This window comes from Barbatula barbatula, assembly GCF_947034865.1.
Source record: "Barbatula barbatula genome assembly, chromosome: 6".
NCBI classification, from domain to species: Eukaryota; Metazoa; Chordata; class Actinopteri; order Cypriniformes; family Nemacheilidae; genus Barbatula; species Barbatula barbatula.
In genome coordinates this window covers 16,936,292-16,957,857 of record NC_136765.1, presented here as the reverse complement: position 1 = coordinate 16,957,857, position 21,566 = coordinate 16,936,292, and the positions used below count along the sequence as shown (strand labels likewise).

At 36.8% G+C, this 21,566-nt stretch overlaps 1 protein-coding gene across 2 annotated transcripts in view; it reads left to right on the top strand.

The window, feature by feature from the left end:
• The window catches only part of rps6ka1 (ribosomal protein S6 kinase a, polypeptide 1), a 45,492-nt gene that overhangs the window by 7,043 nt on the left and 16,883 nt on the right, over nucleotides 1-21,566 (top strand). For both annotated transcript variants that reach the window (XM_079457827.1, XM_079457825.1), the window contains exon 2: nucleotides 1,331-1,375. In XM_079457827.1, the coding sequence (XP_079313953.1) occupies nucleotides 1,331-1,375 (45 nt within the window). The remainder of the gene's footprint in view (nucleotides 1-1,330; nucleotides 1,376-21,566) is intronic.

The following is a 21,566-nucleotide window of genomic DNA, read 5'->3' as shown; positions in this document are numbered from 1 at the left end:
TTTTTTCTGCAGAAAAAAGTAATATATGAAATTAGTAAATTATTAAAGTATTTTAATTTTTCTGTTTAAGTCCCTGTAAACTGCCCCGTTTTTGTAAAGCGTTGCCAAACGTAAAGTCCTGCTTTGAACAATTAACATTTTCGCTTTATTCAAATATATCATTTAAAACAACAAGGGTGTTTTATTAAGCTTTAGTCTTCTTAGTTTCAGAAAACATCCACAAACTTCATCATCATAACAGTCAACAAAATATTTTGGCTTATGTGGCTATTTAACAGGGTTTTTATTATACTGCTTTGACTTTTACATTTTTATTTACCATGTTATTTTTTACCCCATATTGTTCTCATATGTGGACCCCCTCAGATGTGGGTCTGATCTGATTAGTCTTGTGTAGAAGCAGAACACTCTAAATGTGCTGCAGCCACATATTAAGCTTTTGCCATACAGCAAACTTATAGTTTTTACTGAACAGTGAAATAAATGTAACTGGTACTGGACAGCGACCTAGCTGGGGTTAAAGGGATAGTTTGCCAAAAAATACATTTTCTGTTATGAATTACTAAACCTCAAACCTATGTAAATTTCTTTGTTCTGTTGAACACAAAGAAAGATATTTGGAAGAATGTTAGCAACTGAGATTTGTGAGGCACCAAAGGGTCTGTTTGTTTTCCTAAAGTCTTCCAACTATTTTCTTTTGTGTTGCTAAAATTCTTCCAAAAATCTTTTTTGTGTTCAAACAAACATAGACATTTATAAATGTTTGGAGAAACTAGAGGGTGAGTTGACACAATGCATGACGGAATAAAATGTTTTGGGTGAACTATCTCTTTAAAGTCTGTGTTTTAGATCTGTAGATTCTGCTCATAGACAGAATCGGTGCTAGAGCGTGCTCTGACACCATAGTCCGTGCATAAAAGAAACAACACGGGAACTGTTGATTATGTCATCAGACACATGTGCTCATGATTTTTGACACCACAGCTGTGTGCCTTCAAATTCACGCTCACACAGATACACACAATAGTGATATGAATGTTCTGATGATGGTAATCTGGCTTTTGGGATGCCAGACCAGTGTTTATGTAGTTTGGCAACTAATGTGTTTAATAAGGGCTAATGCTTAAATGCCTGAAAGTAGTTTTGCAGAAAAATGGACCTTAGGGAACAAGAGCAGCAACTCACTGTATATAATACAGTATGTTGATATGTTTTTTCATTTGCCATGTGGACACGCATGCTTGTCCTTTAATATTACGTTTGTGAATAACAGTAGAGTAAACACAAAATGCAGACACGGTTCTCAAATCTTTCTCTTTGTCTTTTTCAGAATGGACAGAGCACAGCTGAGGATGGAGTAAATGCAACTGTAAAGGTAGGACCCAGCTGACCACAGATATGAACACATTCTTTTGTGTTTGGCATGGTTATTACGGTTTCCTCCAGGGGAAATCCATATTTTCTAGCGATTCGCAAACATGCTGTTTCCGACTGTTACTCTTGTTTCTCCATCAGGCCACTGAGGCCAGTAGATTGATGTTGAAAAAGATTACAAATGTATTTATAATTTAGAAAAAGTTGATTTTGCAATTTCAACATAATTTCACATATAATATTCAAGGTAATACAACAGTGATCCATACATCAACATTGGCAATAGTGTTTCTGCAGTTTATAAGAGACCTCAGAGCTGCTCTGTCTGGGACAGCTTACTATTACAATCAATAGAAGAAGTGCTAAAAAGGAGATGAGGAGCCCAGCCTCCGTTTCTTGGCTCACTCCTTGCATATATAGGAGGTTTGGTTACACTCTGCCTGATCTGTATAGGGACCTTATCTTTTTTCCGGCCAACCTAACTGGATGGGGAATATCCTGAATATGTTGTGTTTTTACATGTAACGTGAGCCTGATGTGATGGGGAGAGAGAAGATCTGTCTCTTCCTGTAGAATGTTCATTTCTCTGTCTTTATGAACAATGAGCCCAAATCAGGACCGCAGTGAAGCTCAGTCAAGGTCCTGTAACGGTTTATACCCCAGAGGGGCCGCAGCCGGATATTTGTGGGCTTTTAATGTAGTCTAATGTCCAACGACAAAATGACCTCACTAGAGGAAGAGTTTAATCTGTTTCTGCATCTTTGCACCGAGCTGATTAAAAACAGTTTTTAAAGATTATTATACATAGTTATTGATTTACCAGATGCTTACAGTAATTTTCATGAAAATAAAGTCACCTTGGTTGAGTTATACCTTGGTTGAGTCAATGACGTGACGCAAATTCTTTGTGTCCTTGTGATTTAATTAAATTTAAAAGGGTTAGAATTTCCAAATAAAGTTGAAAATCAATATTTTCTGAGGACAAAGACTGAAATTCAGTTTTTAATTCATTTTGAGAGAACAATTGGGGAATGATTGCAAACATGTCTATGTGGTGTATCAGTAAAAACTTGATACAAAAATTCAGCTTGCTTAAAATAGTGATGCACGATATTTAATTTGGCCATATTTTTCAAGTCATTTTAGCCAATATCAATATAATGCAAGTCTATAAGTAGGAATGCCTGATATTATCTTTTATCATGTGCTTGTGAAATATGAATCGTGGGCTCATTATATACATAAATCTGACAGATCAGATTTGACACAGTTTTTCCGGAGGAACACTGCGTTGTCTGCATACTTTTTTGGTAAACAATGACAGATGGTTCTTTCTCAAGAAATCCAATGTACATAATGGGAAGTATATTCACAGTTCTCGGATTAAATTAGGTCTGTGGATTTAAAGTGCAAATGGATGTTATATTGTGGAGGATTAAGCAGTGTAAGCGTCTGGATTTCTGAGTGATGTGCAGTATCATAATAAAGGTATATAGCGCACTTCTAGCGAAAATTTCTGCTGCTACAGCATATATTTGATAAAACTGTGTTCTGATATAGTATGCGATGATGTTTATTACAGTCATTGAACAAAAATATAATTAAAAAGTTGAGAAACAAAAATACGTAGGGCTCTTAATGGTAGCACAAAATGTGACCCTGGACAACAAAACCAGTCTTATGGGTACATTTTGCGAAATTGAGATTTTTACATCTACTGAAAGCTGAATAGTTAAGCTTTTTATTGATATATGGGATGTTAAGATGGGACAATATCTGGTGGAGATACAAGAGTATAAAACTCTGGAAGTAAAGGGTGTAAAAAATCTAAATATTGAGAAAATTGCCTTTTGAAGTTGTTAATCCGAGGCACTGTAGCAGGCCATCCACTCACAATAAAGTTTGTATATATTTTGGGTTGAAAATTTACAAAATATCTTTATGGAACATGATCTTTACTTAATAGCCTAATGAGTTTTGGCATAAAAGAAAAATCTATAATTTTGACCCACACAATGTATTTTTGGCTTTTACAAAGTTTTTTCCCGTGCTACTTAAGACTGGTTTTGTGATCCAGAGTCACAAATGTCAGAACACCGGCTTAACCTAAAACCTTGTGTGTTTTTAACACAACCGTGTGTTTATATGAAAGTTCAGACGCCATAAGACACAAAAATGAACTTCAGTACTCGTGTGCTATGTAACAGCTGGTGTCTGTGCGAGTGCACAGAGGAGAACCCCTGGTGGAACTTACTACTGCATGCACAGGTTAGAAACTCTTTTTAAAACGTGAGATCATTTGACATTCTAAAAAATAGTATTAACTTAAAAAAATTCATTTGGAATATTTCCATCAAGGTATGTGTTTACATAGGTGTCCATTTATGCCTGTCAAAATTGATTTTAAATTGAAATATCAAAGAGTAATGCACTTATGGAGTTCTATAACAAATCTTTCTGTTGGGGCCAATTTAAGGTCCAGTGTGTCATTTTTGGGATGATCTATTGTTAGCAATGCAATATAATATACATAGCTATGTCTTCATGTATAAAGATTGTACACAATAAAGCGTTATGTTTTAGTTCCTTAGCCGCGGGTCCTTGCATGTCATTTGCCATGTTCTGTTGCAAGATCATACAGTCATGTAGGGCCATGCACATTACTGACTAACAGTATGAGTTACTGTGATAAAATTCATTTTCAAAGTTGCATCAGCCAGTATTTTCTTTTTTACAGTGATTTGTACTGTAATTCATGCCCTGAATGTGTTTATGATTTGGGGTTACATTGACCATTGTCTCATTATTTAGTTCTCACAACATTATGAAAAAAAAAAAAAAAGTGAATAGTTTTTATCTGGATATTTCATTCATTGAGATCTAATATAGTGTATTTTAGGTGTTTCATTAATTGTTTTGAGCAGTGTGATTTTTGGCAGTATTAACATTTGTTTTGTTCTGTATTTTAGAAAGTAATGTAGATAACTGATAAAAAAGGTCAGGTTCATGTAATGATGGTGAAGTGTATTGCACATTGTTTTTACACTTAATTTCACATTATTGCAAAACTTTCTCCCTGATGTGTTGAAATTGTCCTAAGTTAAAACTAAAATGTATATACTTTTAACTGTATCTTATATTTGATTGTATTATGCAGAGAGCTTTATTGTGCACGGTTCATTACAATGAAGTGTTTTAATGTCCAGCACCTAGCGTGACAAAGGAACATTGTCCACTAAATGGGACAATTATTGCGACAAATAATCTTGTTTGTCCAATCAATGGAAAAAATTGGGATTATTTATGAATCCTGTTTGAAACTATCATAATTTTAGAGACACAGAAGTGACACCCTTCAGCTTTAAAAACGTGCCCATCATGCACAGTTTTATATAAAGAACAGACATCCTTATGTTTTTCAAGATGGGAATCAGTTTCTAGAGTTCTTTCTAGAGCTCCGCTTTGCTGGAGAATGAATCTTCAGATTCAATATTGTGCATGACCACTCGATACTAATAATATCCACGTCTACTCCAGCCTCCCCGGAGAGAGCAGACAGGAATTCTGTAAATAGCTGTTTGTCCAGGAATCTCTGTGAGCTCCGGTCTTTAGTTGAGCTGAGTCAAGCGTGACATGTCAGGACCAGAAGAGAAAGTCTGGGGTGATACAAACAGAGAATTTAATAGGCCCTTATCATATCCACTTTGTCACTTCTCAACTTTGTCTCACTAAATATCATATCCACTTTGTCACTTCTCAATTTTGTCTCGCTAAATCTCTCTTTGTCTGTTTCCTAGTCAGTTTCTCCTCTCTTTCACTTTTTTCAGTGAAGTTTTGCCAGGCTGTCAGGATTTAACAAGTCAATTAAGGGTCAATATTCATTTTGGGTTTTGACAACTGCAATCATTCTTTGACATGCAATTGAACCCCCTCCACTTAAAGAGATATTTCAGTACCAAATAAAAATGTCCCCATGTTTTTTTTTCTCAAATGCGCGTGAACCAAAGGTTTCTACTTCCGGCAAATGAAGGTGACGAAATCTCCCGCCAGAGTAGCGTGCGTTAGCACCTTAACATACGACACACCTGCGTCATCTGCCGGAAGAAGTTCACACGCATTCGAGAGATGACGGAAGCTAGACATGAACGTTGATAGCTCTGTCAATATGGATATTACTCATAAACCAACACATCAATTTGCTTCAGAAGACCTTTGTAAAGACCTCAGAGCCGTGTCGAGCACTTCTTTAATTGATGGATGCAATTTTTGGAGCTTCAAAAAATCAACACCCGTTCACTCCCATTCTACCTCTTGAAAGCATATGATACGTGGTATTATAACTCTGACTAGATTATTCTTCCAGAAGTAACCATATTCAGTTAGGATACCCCGAGGGTGAGTAAAACATGGGGGAAAATAAGGATTTTTATATAATACATAAATATATAAATGTTTTGCAATATTAGTAAATTATTGAAGCTCTAAATATTTATTTGTCTCTCTAGTCGAAACATTCAACATAATATTGATGTGTTGTGCCAAACTAATCATGTTTATAATGAAAATTATCCTCTTATATGCCCTCAGAAAACAGAAATTTGATCTCTCTTGCATCAACATCATCTCATCTGATAATGTCTCCAGAATTTGTTTAATAAGGTGCAGTGCGTCCAATTTTTCCCTTTTCATTTTTACTGCTGAAGTGATGATGGATGTCTCTCCTCAGCATTCACTGAAATCCTTACATTGCTGCTAGTGAAATGGGACAATATAAAGACTCATTTTCCAACTTACTGCTAAGATTGGGACAGGATCGAAGGACGTGTGTAAATTGAAAGTAAAATTTTTTTCCTGTATGAGACTGTTCTGCTTTAGTGAACAGTGATGTGTTTCTGTCCATTTCATCTGATGGATGTATTAGGCTTCTCGTCTGACCTTGTGAAAGAGTTCAGTCCTTTCTGGCCCTCTGTCTTGAGTTGAGGATTTACATGAGGGTATTCATATAAGACCAATGTGAAACAAATTTAACATTTCCGTAATGTTAAATTAAATATTCAATAATATTTTATTTTATGAAACAACAATTTGGAAAAAAGTTTTGAACAACAAAATTGCAATATAACACAAAACGATCAGGTGTACATGCACAAAGGTAAATTTGGTCAATTTTAAATTGATTTTGACTTGAAGTGGGTAAGCTGTTGTTTTTTCTCATTGAGTGAGATAAAAGGTGTGATTTTAAACGTCCTTAATAAGAGTTTACAGGAAAAATACATAGCTCATAACAAAGGTATATGGTCTAAAATAACTATCCAAAATATAATGTTTAAATAAAATTATATTGGCGTGTTTAGGATCTGAAGCTTAGCCAAGCTTTGAATCAAATGTTCGCTACTTGATATGTATTTGGGCTTTTAAATGACTTAAAGGCGGGATATCCGATTTCGCTTAGCTGTTGTTGAGGTTTAAATCACCAAAACAAACACACATCTACCCCCATCTTTTACTTTCGTCAGCGCTCTGCTCGACTTATGTACATGCTGTGCACCTTACTGCTTATTGGCTACAAGGTTATTTTGATACTCGGCCCGACTTGGTCTAAACAAGCGGAAATCGGACACCCGATGTATGTCTTTTGTTTTAACATATCTCTTCATTGTAATGCAGAGATTAGATCGAGCTCTTTACAAAGACGTGGGTGGTGTGACAAAAAATGTATATTATTCCAACCTTTGCAGATCTGTAAGTTTTAGATCAATTTAGCATGTGGGAAGCCAATACTCTAAATGTGATCTTGCGATCCCTATTCACCTGAAAATATATGAAGTGTCATTCTTTCAAGTAAAGAGTTGTGCAGCTTTGTTTGCTTAATCCATGATTAAAAGCCATATGGTGTGTTTGTCCTGCTTTTAATGAAATTGCTCATTGTTATATGTCGTCACTGTTGTGTGTTTGACGTGCCAATCTACTGCCTATATTGCCATGGTATTATTTTGTAGTCGGCATGGCAACAGCATGAGATTTTGATGAACTTTAAAAGTAAATCAAGCTTGCGTGTTTGGGCTTTAATGCCAGTTGTCAGAGTTGCAGTAAAAGCTTTTTAATGATTGTGTTCAGAAATACTGTTCATTGGCACTAATTAGCGCAAATGGAGTTTGTGAAATTACAAAGTGTGTTATGGAGAATGCGAAACATATTTATGTTAACCATGATGAGAGGTCGTAGATGCTCTCCAGAGATGTATATTTAGATTTTATTAGACAAATTTATCCAAAGCGACTTACAGGAGGCTGGGAAACAACGAAGTATTTAATCGTAAAGGTGGTAATATAGAATTGCTGTAACGAATTACCAGTAACACAAAGCAGTTTGTACAATCATATAAACAATCATTTGCGGCTCTTGCAGTTTGGGGTTTCTTGTAACACCACTATTGAATTATGTTTGAATATGTTTGTTTTTACATTTCAGGTCTGTCTGTCGACCTGTCAATATAGTCTGTGTACTGTGCACTTTAACTTTGTATTGGGAAATATAATTGAATACATGTATATCATTTAGAAATTATTTACAAGTGGATTCATTTTTATATTTGACAGAATAAGTTCTGGCATGGAACTCTAGATGGTCCTAAAGTCTAAACCAATCCAACATAATATTTATAGCACAGTGAAGCCGATTGGTTCCCTCTGTATCAGCAGCCAATGAGCTTGCTGCTCTGTCAAGTGTTTTTTGTAGCTGCACGTGTTTCAGAAACCCTCCTCCTTCCCCAGCTCCACATGTGTAGATCTGCTACAAGGTGATCACGTAAGCTATGGGGCTTTTTTCATATGTTATATGTACAGCATATGTGCACAACCATGTTAGGATGTTAAGATTCATACTGCTTTTCAAAGCACATGATGCTATTTGAAACATTTTCAGATTATTATGAGATGACAAAAATCACCAGGTTTAGCACAGATTTGTGAAATCCATGCCAACTCGAGTGCATGATGTCATTTAAGACAAATAACGTAAGATTTTATCACTTTCAATCTTACTCTAATCATCATACAAAAACGAATTTAAAGTAAATCGAAGCATTTTCAATACTAGTCTTAGTTTTTAATTCCAGCCCCAAATTTCTGAAAGGCATGAGCTTTACAATCTCTCTGCTTTTATTGCATAGTAAACATAAGCTGACTTTGTATTAAAACAGCACCGTGCAATATATCTGACATAGGTGGGATTTCACATATCACCTTTAAATTCAACACTGCAGTGTAAAACGTGGTTTTGAGTGAATTTTTAAGTGTGTATATGTGTACACATGCACGTGTGTTGTTTCCCCAATGTAAAATGGGGGGATGGTAATAATGTATTTTCCATTGGTGTAAATTTGATTAGTAAGAGCGCTCATGTTAGATAATAGCCTTTTAGTTTCGATCTGCACGGCTGGGGTGCCTTACACACCATAGCTCAAGTGTGTGTGTGTGTGTGTGTGTTTCAAGAGGGGCTTTGATATCACTTTCTGAAACCGCTTTGAGGTTATCCTCCCTAAAGAGAAACTCTTCTGCTTGCTCATCAATTTTTCAGCAGTCGCAGATGCTTTGTGGCGGTGCCTGGCAGTGATGTTATGCCATGCCTTTAGCCGGTGCCAATGAGAGCTGTGTAATTAATGCTTGTGTTTGTCTTAATGCCACTCTGACTCACACAGCCATGCTTAAATGGACATCAAGGGCTAGTTCTCATTAACGATGAAATGTAGTGTTGAATTCAGGAACCTGTCCTCTGGGATTGTCAATCAGCACTGGGTCAATTTGGGTTCAAAGTTTCTGCCAATTGCCAAGTCCATAATGTCGTTTCAAGAAGTGCTGTGAGGTTTACATGGTACAATGATGTATCCGATGGTAATACAATGGTATCTTAGTGTAGTGGATAGGTTAGCGGTCATCAGTTACTGAAATATTAAAGCAACAACGAGCCGATTTGGTGTATGGTTAACCCATGTGGTTGATAAGCGCAATTGTCTGATACGTGTGTCGTAAATACTGTCACAAAGTTTCCAGTTGTCAGCGATACACGTGAATTTGTTTACAAAGCTGATGTAACCAGCGCACCCAGATACGCCGTTTTGAAACTATGTCCACTGATGCCTGTTTTACCGTAAAAAAGTAAAGTAACAGAGCCTATTTGTTTTTAAAACAAATAGGCCATAAAACAGTGCTTGTGAACCTACCAGCGTACCAAAGTTACAAGTGTGATTTCAGCCAATAGGGGGCTGCTTAGGTAGCAGCGGCAGTAAAATTCGTCTGATTAAGAGTTGTCCTACCAATAAAATTATTTTAGAGAGATTATTTTAAGGTCAAAAACGGCTAGTTGTTGCGTTAACCTTTTATTGACAAGTCTTAAATTAAATATATGATCTAATACTACCGATTGTTGTGAAAAATAAATGGGTAATTTTGTTAATATTTTGGTAAGGTTAAGGTCATTGTGGTCCATCATGCACATATCCATTTTTCTGATTTAACCATAAGTTTACACCCCTCGTATAACTTGCCTTTGTTCTGCTTGAGCTCTGTAGGTATTCTAGGATGTATCTAAATTCTTATTTACATTTCTGGAGAGGATTATACTATACAGCTTTGCTGTCTGGTCTATATTGTTTCTCTGTTACCGTTCATTCACCCTCATGTCATTCATGACTCTTTCTTCTGTGGACACAAAAGAAGATATTTTCAGAAATGTGGTATTTTATGTACATACAATAGAAGTCAATGGGGGCCAGTGGCCGACATTGTTCGCCATATCTTCATGTGTTCTCCAGAAGAAAGAAAGTCAAACATGTTTTGTATGAAATAAGGGTGATTACATGATGAAATAATGCTTATTTAGGGGTGAAACATCACTTTAAGCCTACTCTATGATATGTAAAGGTATTGAAATTTGTAATGATTTCTCAAAATACAAGGTACTTGTTTATATGCCGACAGTAAGAACAGGTGCACTCTTATTATTGGTTGTAATTTGGTTGTCACACAGCGATTTCACCTCAAGTGAATTACAGAAAACAAAAATTACAAAAAAAGATTGTGCCGGATACAATACTGCAAACAGTAATAGATACATACATTGAGTCATGCAGTGGTGTGAGAGGAGCACTCTGTGTAATATATTCAAACCACACATGTATGATATATAAAGCAACAGTGTATGTATTGTGTAACCATGGCGATGTGTACTCATGGTGATGCCCTGCAGGTTCAGTAGAGTAAGCTAATGCACTGTGTATGTTTGCTCTGACCACAGGCTGCTCTTAAACTCGGCCTAGTAATCGTCACATTGACTGATCTGCTGTCACAATGCAGGAACATAATCTCTGTTAAGATTTTAAGTGTGTGTGTGTGTCTGTGAGGTCATCCTTTGGTTCGCTTGGCAACCAGAATGTACGTATGAATCCTGCTCGGACTTGTCTTTGGGAAATGTTTTACATTCCGGGATCATCAGCTGTCTCCAAGGAGAGAAAATACACAGGTACCACTGCAAAAGGAAAGTCGAGACAGAAAAAGACTTGACTGGAAAGAGGATTTGGCCTGTACCGTACTTGAGAACAGAGAAAAAAAAAAGGAATTTGAAAGCGGACAGATGTCAACATGCACATATTACAAGCCCTCAGGGCAGGGCCGTAACCGTCAAAACCATTGAAGGTGATGTGTCTTGCCTAAATATTCAGAATGATACTTCTTTTGGACTCAACCTTTGTAGAACCCAAATCAGTAGAGCAAATCAGTCTTGCTGCTCAGACTCAGAGGTTTTTATGGTCACAGATGTGTTCGTGTACGATGTACGATGTGATTGCCACACACTGATATGTAATGTTGTACTGTCTCTCATAAAGTAACAGTAACTCGTCTATGAATTACAACCAAATTTTTCTACCTATTTTTCTCAGGCTCACACATGTGTACACTGGGACTGATGTGTTTAATGAGTTAAACAGGATCTTGGTATTTAAATGACGAAGGTCGACACAGATGCTCAAGTGTGTGTGTTTCACATAGCAACAGAAATGTGTGAATCAAACAAACAGTTTTTGGCATTTGAAGTGTTTTATTACAGATGAAATCTGGCTGAGAGCAGAACAGAAGGGCACATATTTTAGAGTATAAACTTTAATATCATGTTTGCCTCCTAGAAAATCTGACTGTTTGTAGACCTCTGAGACATTTTTGTGCATCAGTGCCTGGTTACATAAATCCTCCAGATCCTCTACACTCTTTTTTTTTGTATGCACTACACGTTTAGGTTCTCCCCCACAGTGACCTGGAGTGGTTGAAAAAAATCTATATTCTCACAGAAACATTATTTATGCTTTTCAGGAGAACACTTTGGGGGGAAAAAAGATTTACCGCCATTGAGAATTAATCTGTGCAAGTAGGAAACTGCTGTAACATAAGGTCAACCCTTATCGCTATTGCACATTAAAAACATTTAGGTCACAATCGATGCATCGCTGTGTCTGTAACCCAGTATCACACCAAAGCGTGTAACAGTCTCGCCAGTCCACTCGAAATTGCATGTCAGTGTCATGCTTTGACTAGGCGTGAACATGACATGCATTTATGATGGTGGAGTAACGTAAGCAGAACAGGGGGATTTTATAATGTTTTCATCTGGGGTTTTTCCAACCCGCGGGTCTCGCTTTTATTAAATTATTTTGCTCGCTCCAGCCGCACCAATGAATCTATTTTTACAACCCGCCCGTACCCGCGACCATTAAATAGACATACTAGGCTTTGTAATGTAAAATAAAACAGACTTTATTTCAGCCTAAAAGTGCTTGAAAACCATTAATTACATCGTCCTGTAAACTGGCAACAACATACGCTTATGAACCATAGAAACTTGCACTTCCTGCAGTCCATATACTGCTGTAGGCTCCTGCTGCAACTATTTCTGAGAACCAGTCACAAACATTAGATTTAGCAGATGAACTTTTTATTTTAATGATGTAAATTACGGACCTTAATTTCTAGTTTCACCTTCACTATTTCACCTCGTCTTCCATCTTCACTTCAGTTTGTTTTGTTGTTGTGTGCTTGGCGCTTTCGCGACGTGTTTGGTTTAGGGACATAACGAAAATTACGTTGCTAGAAAGGCCAACTTATTGTAACCTTATCAAAGAACCTAATCAAATATGAAAATATATATTCCCAAATAATTAATATAGGCTATTGGGAATTGCACCCAACACACGTGTTTTTTTTATTTTGTTTTTAATGACCCGGCCCCGCAAGTGACTAGTGTACATACTATGGATTTTTTTTTGTCACAGACTGGATCATTTTTCGGATCAGCAAAAAAAGTTGTGTAAACTACTAGCTTAACTACTAAAGTCGGTAATAAAACAAGAACAATTATTCAAATTTGTCTAGATAAACAGCCTACAACATGAAATTATAAATAAAGAAAGTGACAGTTGTACGTTAACTTAAAACATAACTGACTGTGCTTACCAGAATATTTGCCAAAACTGGTATTTTAACATAACTTTGTGTGTGTATCCATCCGTTGAGGCGTTGTCTGAAACGCGGTATCTGAATCACGACTCTCACTCTCTCTCTGTGTGTCTGTGTTTCAGTGTGTGCGGCTGAGCGCTGACAACGGAGCTTGTGTTTTATAAACTTTCACTCTCTGTGGGTTAAAGTTAATCAGTTAATCCGCAAATCACATGCCGTGGGGACTAACCAATTATTTTCCACATAACGTTAACAGTTTATGGAAACACACGCAGATGCGCATATTCTTGAGCTGAATTTTCACTAATGCAAATACGTTGGATGGAAACCCGGCTATTGTCAGTATCAAACCATGCTTCCGATCTGGGCTGCTCCAGGTCAGGACAGCTCTGTGTCTCCGAGCATGGTGCTCTCTGTGAGCGGGGTGGAGTAATGTAGCCCTCAATCACGCTGCAATGTTTGTGAGAGCTGCCGCCTTCTCCACCCCACGCACAATGAAAATCTCAGACTCCTTTACAGGAAAAATAAAACTGAACTTATAACATCGGGGTAAATATGTTAGCAAGAAAGCTGCTCATAGTTTTCGACTACAGTCCTTAGTTAACTGCAAGTAAGCGATCCTTCAACCAGCTGTAGCATTATGCCAGTTCCCAACTGTTCTATGCTATTAGTTTTTTCTTTCACTAAGTGAAGCAACACTTCACAGTTTACTAGTAATATATAGTAAATATATGGCCATAGGACTTTGAAATATCAGAATTTAAGCCTTGCCTTTATCTCCCACGATTGTTGTTGAATCTTCCAAAAGTTTTGGTTTGGGGTCCTTCACATGTGGCAGCAGCACGTTCCACCGCACCAATAACACTGGGCTGCCCGCAGTCGTGCCTGACTTCAAATCTGAGCCACTAAACACGGATATCGGCCGAAAGAATTTAAATTATCGGTCGATATATTGGTCGACCTCTAGTCGGGAGGTCGAGGTAAAATCGCTTCACTTTTCAAGTGCAAAGAACTGAGCGTGTCATGTTCACGTCAGTCAAAGCGTGACACTGACATGTTTTTCGAATGGACCAGCTTGTCTGTTATACACTTTGGCGTGATACCGGGTTGGTGTCTGATATCAACACATTTAGTGGACATGAAATGGTTAATGTGTCACATGATTTGGGAGGGGTCATGGAACATGTAGGAATTGGTTATTAGGCACCTGCTCAACTGTTGTGGGTTAGGAGGGGTGAATGGGGAGTAAGTGTACTCTTTGTTGACCAGTAATTAACATCTATACCATTTTTGCAACATGTTTGTGGAGTAATAAATGGAGTATTGGAAAGCTTTCCATTTTTTGTTTGGATGATGTCTTTTTTGATGCATCACAAATACAGCACTTTCAGTTTAGCCTCTCGTGGCTTTTTTGAATAGCATGGCGCCACTACAAAACACACACAAAATGTAATGGTAGTTTACTGCATAGAATATATTTCGAAGAACACAACTGTATGTATCGTGCAGTGTGTTTCCTGAAGTGTGCATCTGTGTGTTTAAGTTAGTGCCCTGACATGTCCATTCTTTTTTTGCTGATCCACAACGGCAGCAGTTCCGTGCTGAAACCTGCACATGTTCTGTTCTCAAAGAGAGAAATACGGAGTGATTCGTTTCCAACATGTTTCAGCATTAAAAACGTCTGTGGTCTTACTGAGCATTGCACACACACATGAAAACATAAGCTCCTCTTTTTCTTTTGCGATTTTTCTTTTCCTTTCAACTCCGTTTCTTCTTAGTTTCATTCTTTGAGTTTTCTGACGTGGTTTCTGATCTTTGCGTTTCATTTGACTTCGTTGAGTGGACTTTTTAAAAAGATTGCCATTGCGTTTCCTCTCATGCAATGCAGCAGAATTGCTGGTGCATTTTGGCTGTCCTCAGCGTGGGGTGAGGATCTCTCGCTCACAGCAGGATGACATCATCTCGAGTGACGTCACAGCCGTTCTGTGCTTTGGTTACTGTTACTGCAGTGCAGAATACATCAGTCATCAAACGCTCATTCAGACAGATTTATTCTCTTTATCACAGGTTTCTAACATGTTTTCTTTAGGTATGTATTAGTTAGGTAGAGAGCAGGAGTGATGGAGAGCTGAAAACAGATGGTTTTTGAATTTGGTAAACATCACCTTCACAATTCCTTGTTCTCAGACAAGAAACCAAGCAGTGGTCGAGCTCTCTTTCACACTCTTTTTGCTTCCTCTACATCTCTTTCCGGCGGCCTTGTTTTCTCAATTTTTCAAACACTCGCTTGCACTAACAATGCTTAGATATTCTCTTTTTATTTTGTATTGTTATTTTTTTTGTATATATATTTTTTGGTATAAATTGGGCCTGTAGCAAAGAAAAGACACGTCCTTTCCCATCAACCAAGGTTGAAGTGGTTTAATTCTAACCGAATTTAAACAGATTCATGTTGATTATCTATTTAATCAGTTTGATCTGATGCAATTGCTGATGGTCTGGTCGAATCTGCAGCCAGGCAGTGATTCAGCCAATGCGTTCATGATCTCTAATTCTTAGTAATGGAGATGAAATGCTTTCCATCACAGTTTATTATGAAGAAACCGCTTTACAGTAAATTATTTGTATATTGATTTTTCACCATAGTTCAAAAAGCTCACACTTTGAACTTTCAGGATCTGTTTTTCCATTAAGTGATATTAAAGAGGTTGTACACCAGACAAGAAATGCCATGCCACGTCAAAGACACGCTTTTATGAGTTTACACACACCAGTTCAATTGGCATCTGCCTGTGGCACTCAGCATAAAATGAAAATTCACATAGTAGGAAAATCTTTTATGTTCGGATGAACTGTCCCTTTAACTTGAGTTCTGATTGTTCAATTTGTCTACTGGCAAAATTTCATTTTTCTTTAGTAGCTTTGTGTTTTTTCTATTCGTTATTACAACAATATAATTTTTTTAGAATTATTTTGTATTTAGTTATTTGTTTACTCTTGTTCTTGGCTCGAACTCCAAATGTGAGTGATTCGATGTAGGACAGATGGTGTGTGGAGGCAGAAATAGATTCAGACGTCTGTAGGTGTTTATCATTGTTTAAAGCTGTCTTGCCCGAAGTGAAGCGTATTCCTCCTGGTGACCCTGCTGTAATCGTCAGACAACAAAACCTTCAAACAGATCTTTGCTCCGAGGCTCAAGGGTTCCTGCTGTGTTGTTGTTGCATCTTATTGCCTAAGAGGTTTACTAGGAGGGTGTGAGGAAATACATTTGTTTGAGAATTTCTAAACAAAAATTCGATTTGTAAGAACTCTGTTACTTCATTTTACAAATTATTGTTTCTCAAATATTTTTTTAACATTTTCAGATGTTTGTTTATGAAGTCCATTGGATCTTTCTTGTCACATTGCCGTGACAAACAAAATGTACTGCCACAGTTCTTTCAATCACACACAACCTCATTCCATTCATCAACAGGCCTGAGGTAATGAGAAAGTTAGTCAGGCTTAAGGATGCCTTTCTGTCCTCCACATCAATCAATCCTTTAACTGCGTACAAAGGTGGCTGACCTTCCCACAATCATTTCATGTGTAAGCGTGTCATGAATTATTTTCACCTGAGCTTTTTGACTACTTCCCTCATCATAATCACGGTGCCATTTTTTTTCACTTTACAAGGTCAGATTCACCTCCTCTCCAACTTGCTGCTCTAAGATCACGCTGGACAACGACGTGGTCATTGAGAGGTTTAATCATTAATCTTTATTGCAAATGTAATACCCAGGTGTGTGTTCTGGAAATGTAATCACACCAGATATTGTTTGAGTTATTGGTCATTATTGCAAGGTTGTACCTTGTTTAACAATGGCGGGCCTCGAAGGCTGTGCTCATTTGGCCAAAGTCAATATAACAGTGAGTCACAGAGTGGCTTCTTAAACATGGCTGTGTCTGTAAGAGTAAATCGCATCCACTTCATAAATGACTTGTGCAGAATGATGGTATCGATCTCAAACTGCTCACAGACTCTGTAAATAATTGTTATAATAATTTATTGTAGAAAACATTTGTGCACTTATTTTAGAACGTTTATTGCTTTTACAATCACAATATCTAAAGGAATATCGTGAAAAAGGTCAATATTTCTTGTCACTCATTTCACTGTGTTTTCTGATGTCCACAGTCAACGCAGCCATCTCCCAGGAGATTTTAGGCCACTTCATGCTTTCTTCTGCTGACAGGCTTTATGGAGATGCTGATTTCATTTTCCAGCAGGACTTGGCACCTTCCCACACTGCCAAAGGTACCAAAAGCTGGTTCAATGACTATGTTGGTACTGTGCTTTATTGGCCAGCATACCCGCCTGACCTGAACCCCATAGAGAATATATGGAGTATTGTCAAGAGGAAGATAAGATACACCAGACTCAATAATGCAGATGACCTGAAGGCCGATATCAAAGCAACCTGGGCTTCCATTACACATGAGCAGTGCCACAGACTGATAGCCACATTGATGCAGTAATTAATGCAGAAGTAGGCCCAACTAAATATTGAGTACATAGAAATTAACATACTTTTCAGAAGCCTGACATTTCCGTTTAAAATATATTTAATATTCAAATTTTCAGAAACAATGATTTTGGGGTTTTCATATCTTTAACTCATAATCATCAACATTTCAAGAAAAAAGGGCTTGAAGTATTTCACTCTGTGTAATGAATCTATATAATATATGGGTTTCACTTTCTGAAATGAGTGACAAATAATATTGACCTTTTTCACGATATTCAAAAGCTTGGCCTCTCTCTTGAAGTCTGATTATATTTTGATGGCACCCCCTATCTAGTCATTTGGAGCAGTTGTTTTTCATTGGTAGCTTTCTAAGCTGCAAGTGACCCTGAGTAGGTGATGATGGTGTTTGTGGTGTGTGTGCATGGTAAGGTGTGCTGGGGGACAACATTTATCATGTGGAGGGTTGTGTGTGTCCATTAATTCAGGTCTGTCTGGGGGGGTGTGTGCACTTCAGATTTTTAACTGTGTGTCCAGAGTCTCTGTGACGCAAGTATTGAGGTGATCTGGTTTTTCCATGCACAGGTGTAAAGAATATCAGCTGTGTATCCTTTCAAAATGAGTTTACCCAGTTTAACTAGGTACAGATTGTTAGTTTTGTCTGCGTATAATACACATAAATAAATTACTATGCGTATTGTTATATAGAGCTCTGTGACGCACTCGTGGCTTCATCCTGACAGCAGTTTCTATGGTTACTCTGCTCATCCTCATCGCAACGGTGACTCCCATTATTTTCCGACACCCGGCACAACCCCTGTCTTTCATTCACACCTGACCAGTATAACTCATTCAAAAATCTCAGACACCACAGATGAGCTTTTTGTTTTCAATTCTCACAGATTCAATTAATGTAAATGCAAAATCATTTCTTTGCACTGACATAATGAATTTCAAGCTATTTTCAACATTTGCAGGAGAAGGCACGATTTCTGTGGCAGATCAAATTTTGCTCTTTTGTTTCTTTCCTTTTCATGTCAGTTGTTTATTTAAATCTTGTTCTGTATTTTTAACTGTTTAATTCTTAGTGTCTTTGACCTGAACTTTTTCGGCTTCATGTTCTATTAAAAGAAAATAACCATATAGGGTGAAAATAACCATATTGGAAAACCGCAAGATGAAGTTGAGAACATCATATACAGTCAATAATCCAGTAATTTATTTTTTTATTTTTTGGACACTACCGACACAGGGTTCACGATCCGGCCTTTGACCCAAGGAAGTAATGTATAAGGTGACGAATCGATCAAGGCTAGAAGATGGAATTTAAAATGAGAGAATAGGACTGATTCAATGAGGTTCAAAAGTCTAATACAATAATGACTGTATTACAGAGCTGTTAAAATATCACAGTGAATGCATTATTAGGAGGGCCTTTCCATTATCAATCTACACATCAGAGCGAATTTATGGATGGTGTAGGGCCATAGATAGGTATCCCCTTAAAGAGAGTTCTTTTAAAAATCATTTGTTCACTCTAATGTCATTCAAAAGCTCTTTATGGCTGTTTCTTTTAAGAATGAAGATATTTTGAGGAATATAATGTCAATGGAGGCCAGTGTTGTTTGGTTACCAGCATTCTTCTAAATATCTTCTTTTGTGTTCTGCAGAAGACCGAAAGTAATACAGGTTTGAAATGACAAGATGGTGAGAAAATAATGACAGAATTGTCATTTTTAGGTGAACTTTGTCTTTACCTCTTTAAATATTTAGTTACACCCTATATATTTCTAAAAAAATATATGTTGTTGTTGTTATGCAGTTGAAAGCTATTCTAATGTAGGGAAACCATTGCTTATATAATTGTATAATAATTTATCAGTTAGTGCACTTAACTATTAACTGTCTGTTCAGATGTTGCAGACGCTCTTCTCACTTCTGCTCTGCTGTCCTTTCTTTTCTTTTCTGCTCTCTTGTTCTTGTCTCTGCTCCTCTTAGCTTAACATGACTCATTCTAAACCCTGAATTTATTTGCATTTTCACAGCACAGTTATTGCGTTTCAGTATTCAGTGTTAGTCAGGCTGTTGACTTGAGCACGGCAGTAAGGTTAAATCTGTCTGCCCTGCCTTTTTCTTCTTTCCCCTCATGCATAATGACTCTTTTTTTTCATTGGCACACACAGTCAAACCTTAAAATGTGACTGTTTCAGTTCGGCATGTGCAAGGTCAACGATGAACCTCACCGAGATTACTTATTTTGTCTAGTCAAAGAAAAGCATTGTCTTACGGATCCGATGGTTATACTTTTGATTTTAAGACACATCTACATTTTTTTCCCATTCCAATTTTGTGAAATGGTTTTAATACACTTTATAATAAGGTTGTATTTGTTAACATCAATTAAAGGTCCAGTATATGAATTTTAGAGGCATCTAGTGGTGAGGTTTGCAAGCAACAGAGGTAACATATTTATGAAACACGCTCTATAGAGCAGTTTGTCCGTTTGGGCTACTGTAACAACATGCCGAATTCCATGCAAGGGGACCCACAGTGTATGTAAATAGAAATCATCATTGTAATGTAATAAAAACAACAATGTAAAAAGATCTGTTAAAAGAATATTTTCTGTAAACGGGAAAAACTGTTTAATTATTTTCCTGTAAAATTATAGTATAAAAGGATATATATTCAGTCGTATTCCCCATTTTTCATGTAAATTTGTTATCTGTTTCTGTAATTTTATAGTTTTTGACAGCATTTAAAAAATAAGAAGAGGCTGCAGAAATTTTTTAAAAGAGGCTGCAGAAATAAACTGTAAAATAACATTTTTTCCCTGTAAAAGGAAATCCCCGTTTTTCTTGTAAATTTTACTTTTACTGTAATTGTACAGGTTTTGACTGTTTTTAAAAATACATTTAAATTCTGTAAAAAAACTGTCAAATTCACGTTTTTTTTTTTTTTACCTGGAAAAGAAAAGTAATTATGTATATTATATTGCATTTCTGACAACACATTGGACCTTTAATGCCTTATCTAACACGAACTTATTATAAGCAATCCTTCTGGTGCATTTAAACATCTTTGTTCATATTGATTTCAGAATTTAGGAATATATTTTTAATGTATTGACGTTGATGCACAGAGTGAACAAACAAGAACAGTTAGACTGTCATTAACTTAATACTGAAATACCATGTTGTTCATTGTAAGCTAATGTATTTTACTGTACTAATGTTAACAATTATAATATCCATATTCCTTTCTTAGTCATACCGTGTTTCTAGCAGGTACTTCATTGGCAAGGGCAGGATCAGAGTTGTTTTCAGTCCTGATAAAGTTCAAGATTGTGTACACACCCATTTTCTGGAAGAGAGAAGCAAAGGGTGTGGAACGCTTGGGATTTATCAAAAGTGATCTGTTAGGATCAACAGGCTGATGCTGGAATCCCAACCAAACAAAGCTAGCTCGGGGGCGTATTTAAAAAAAATGTTAATATCATAAATCTCAATAATCCAATGCATTTGTAGCCTGTGCGTTGTGCTTTCAATAATGTGACCAAACTACCTTGTAATTCAAACACGCGTATAGTTCAATGGAGTTGGTCTTGGCTAAGATTTAGAAACCCAGTGTTTATTTGATTCTCAGCACACGCTTTAGGCACAATAATTCTTTTTTAGTGGGTGGATAAAATATGAACTAACAAAACCTGCATCTTTATGGTTATATGTTGTTTTTATGTACCAAATGGTTTTCTTTAACAGTATCTGTGCCTTCGCCTGTGAAGGTGAACAAGGATCCCTACAGGATCGCATTCAATATCGTCTCAGAAAGTAATGAGATTTTCTGAATGAGCTGCTGTGTGTCGTGCTGTTTACAGTAGTTAGATATGCCTGTTTCGACTGAATTTGTAAAGGATTGAATGGGTTTCGGTTATCACAGATGACACAACACCATTTTCAATGACCATGACATTCAATCAAACAGTTAAAAGTGAGACATCAAAAAAGAAGCAATAACAGAGAAGAATAAATATAATAATGTTAGAATATTGACATGCTCATTGTCACCTGTGTTTGTGAGATATGTGCATATTCTAAGAGATGGTGGATGCAGTTACTTTAACATTAATTTTATTGCATTTGAACACTTTCCAATATTTTATTCTGTTTGGTCAATTGTCTAT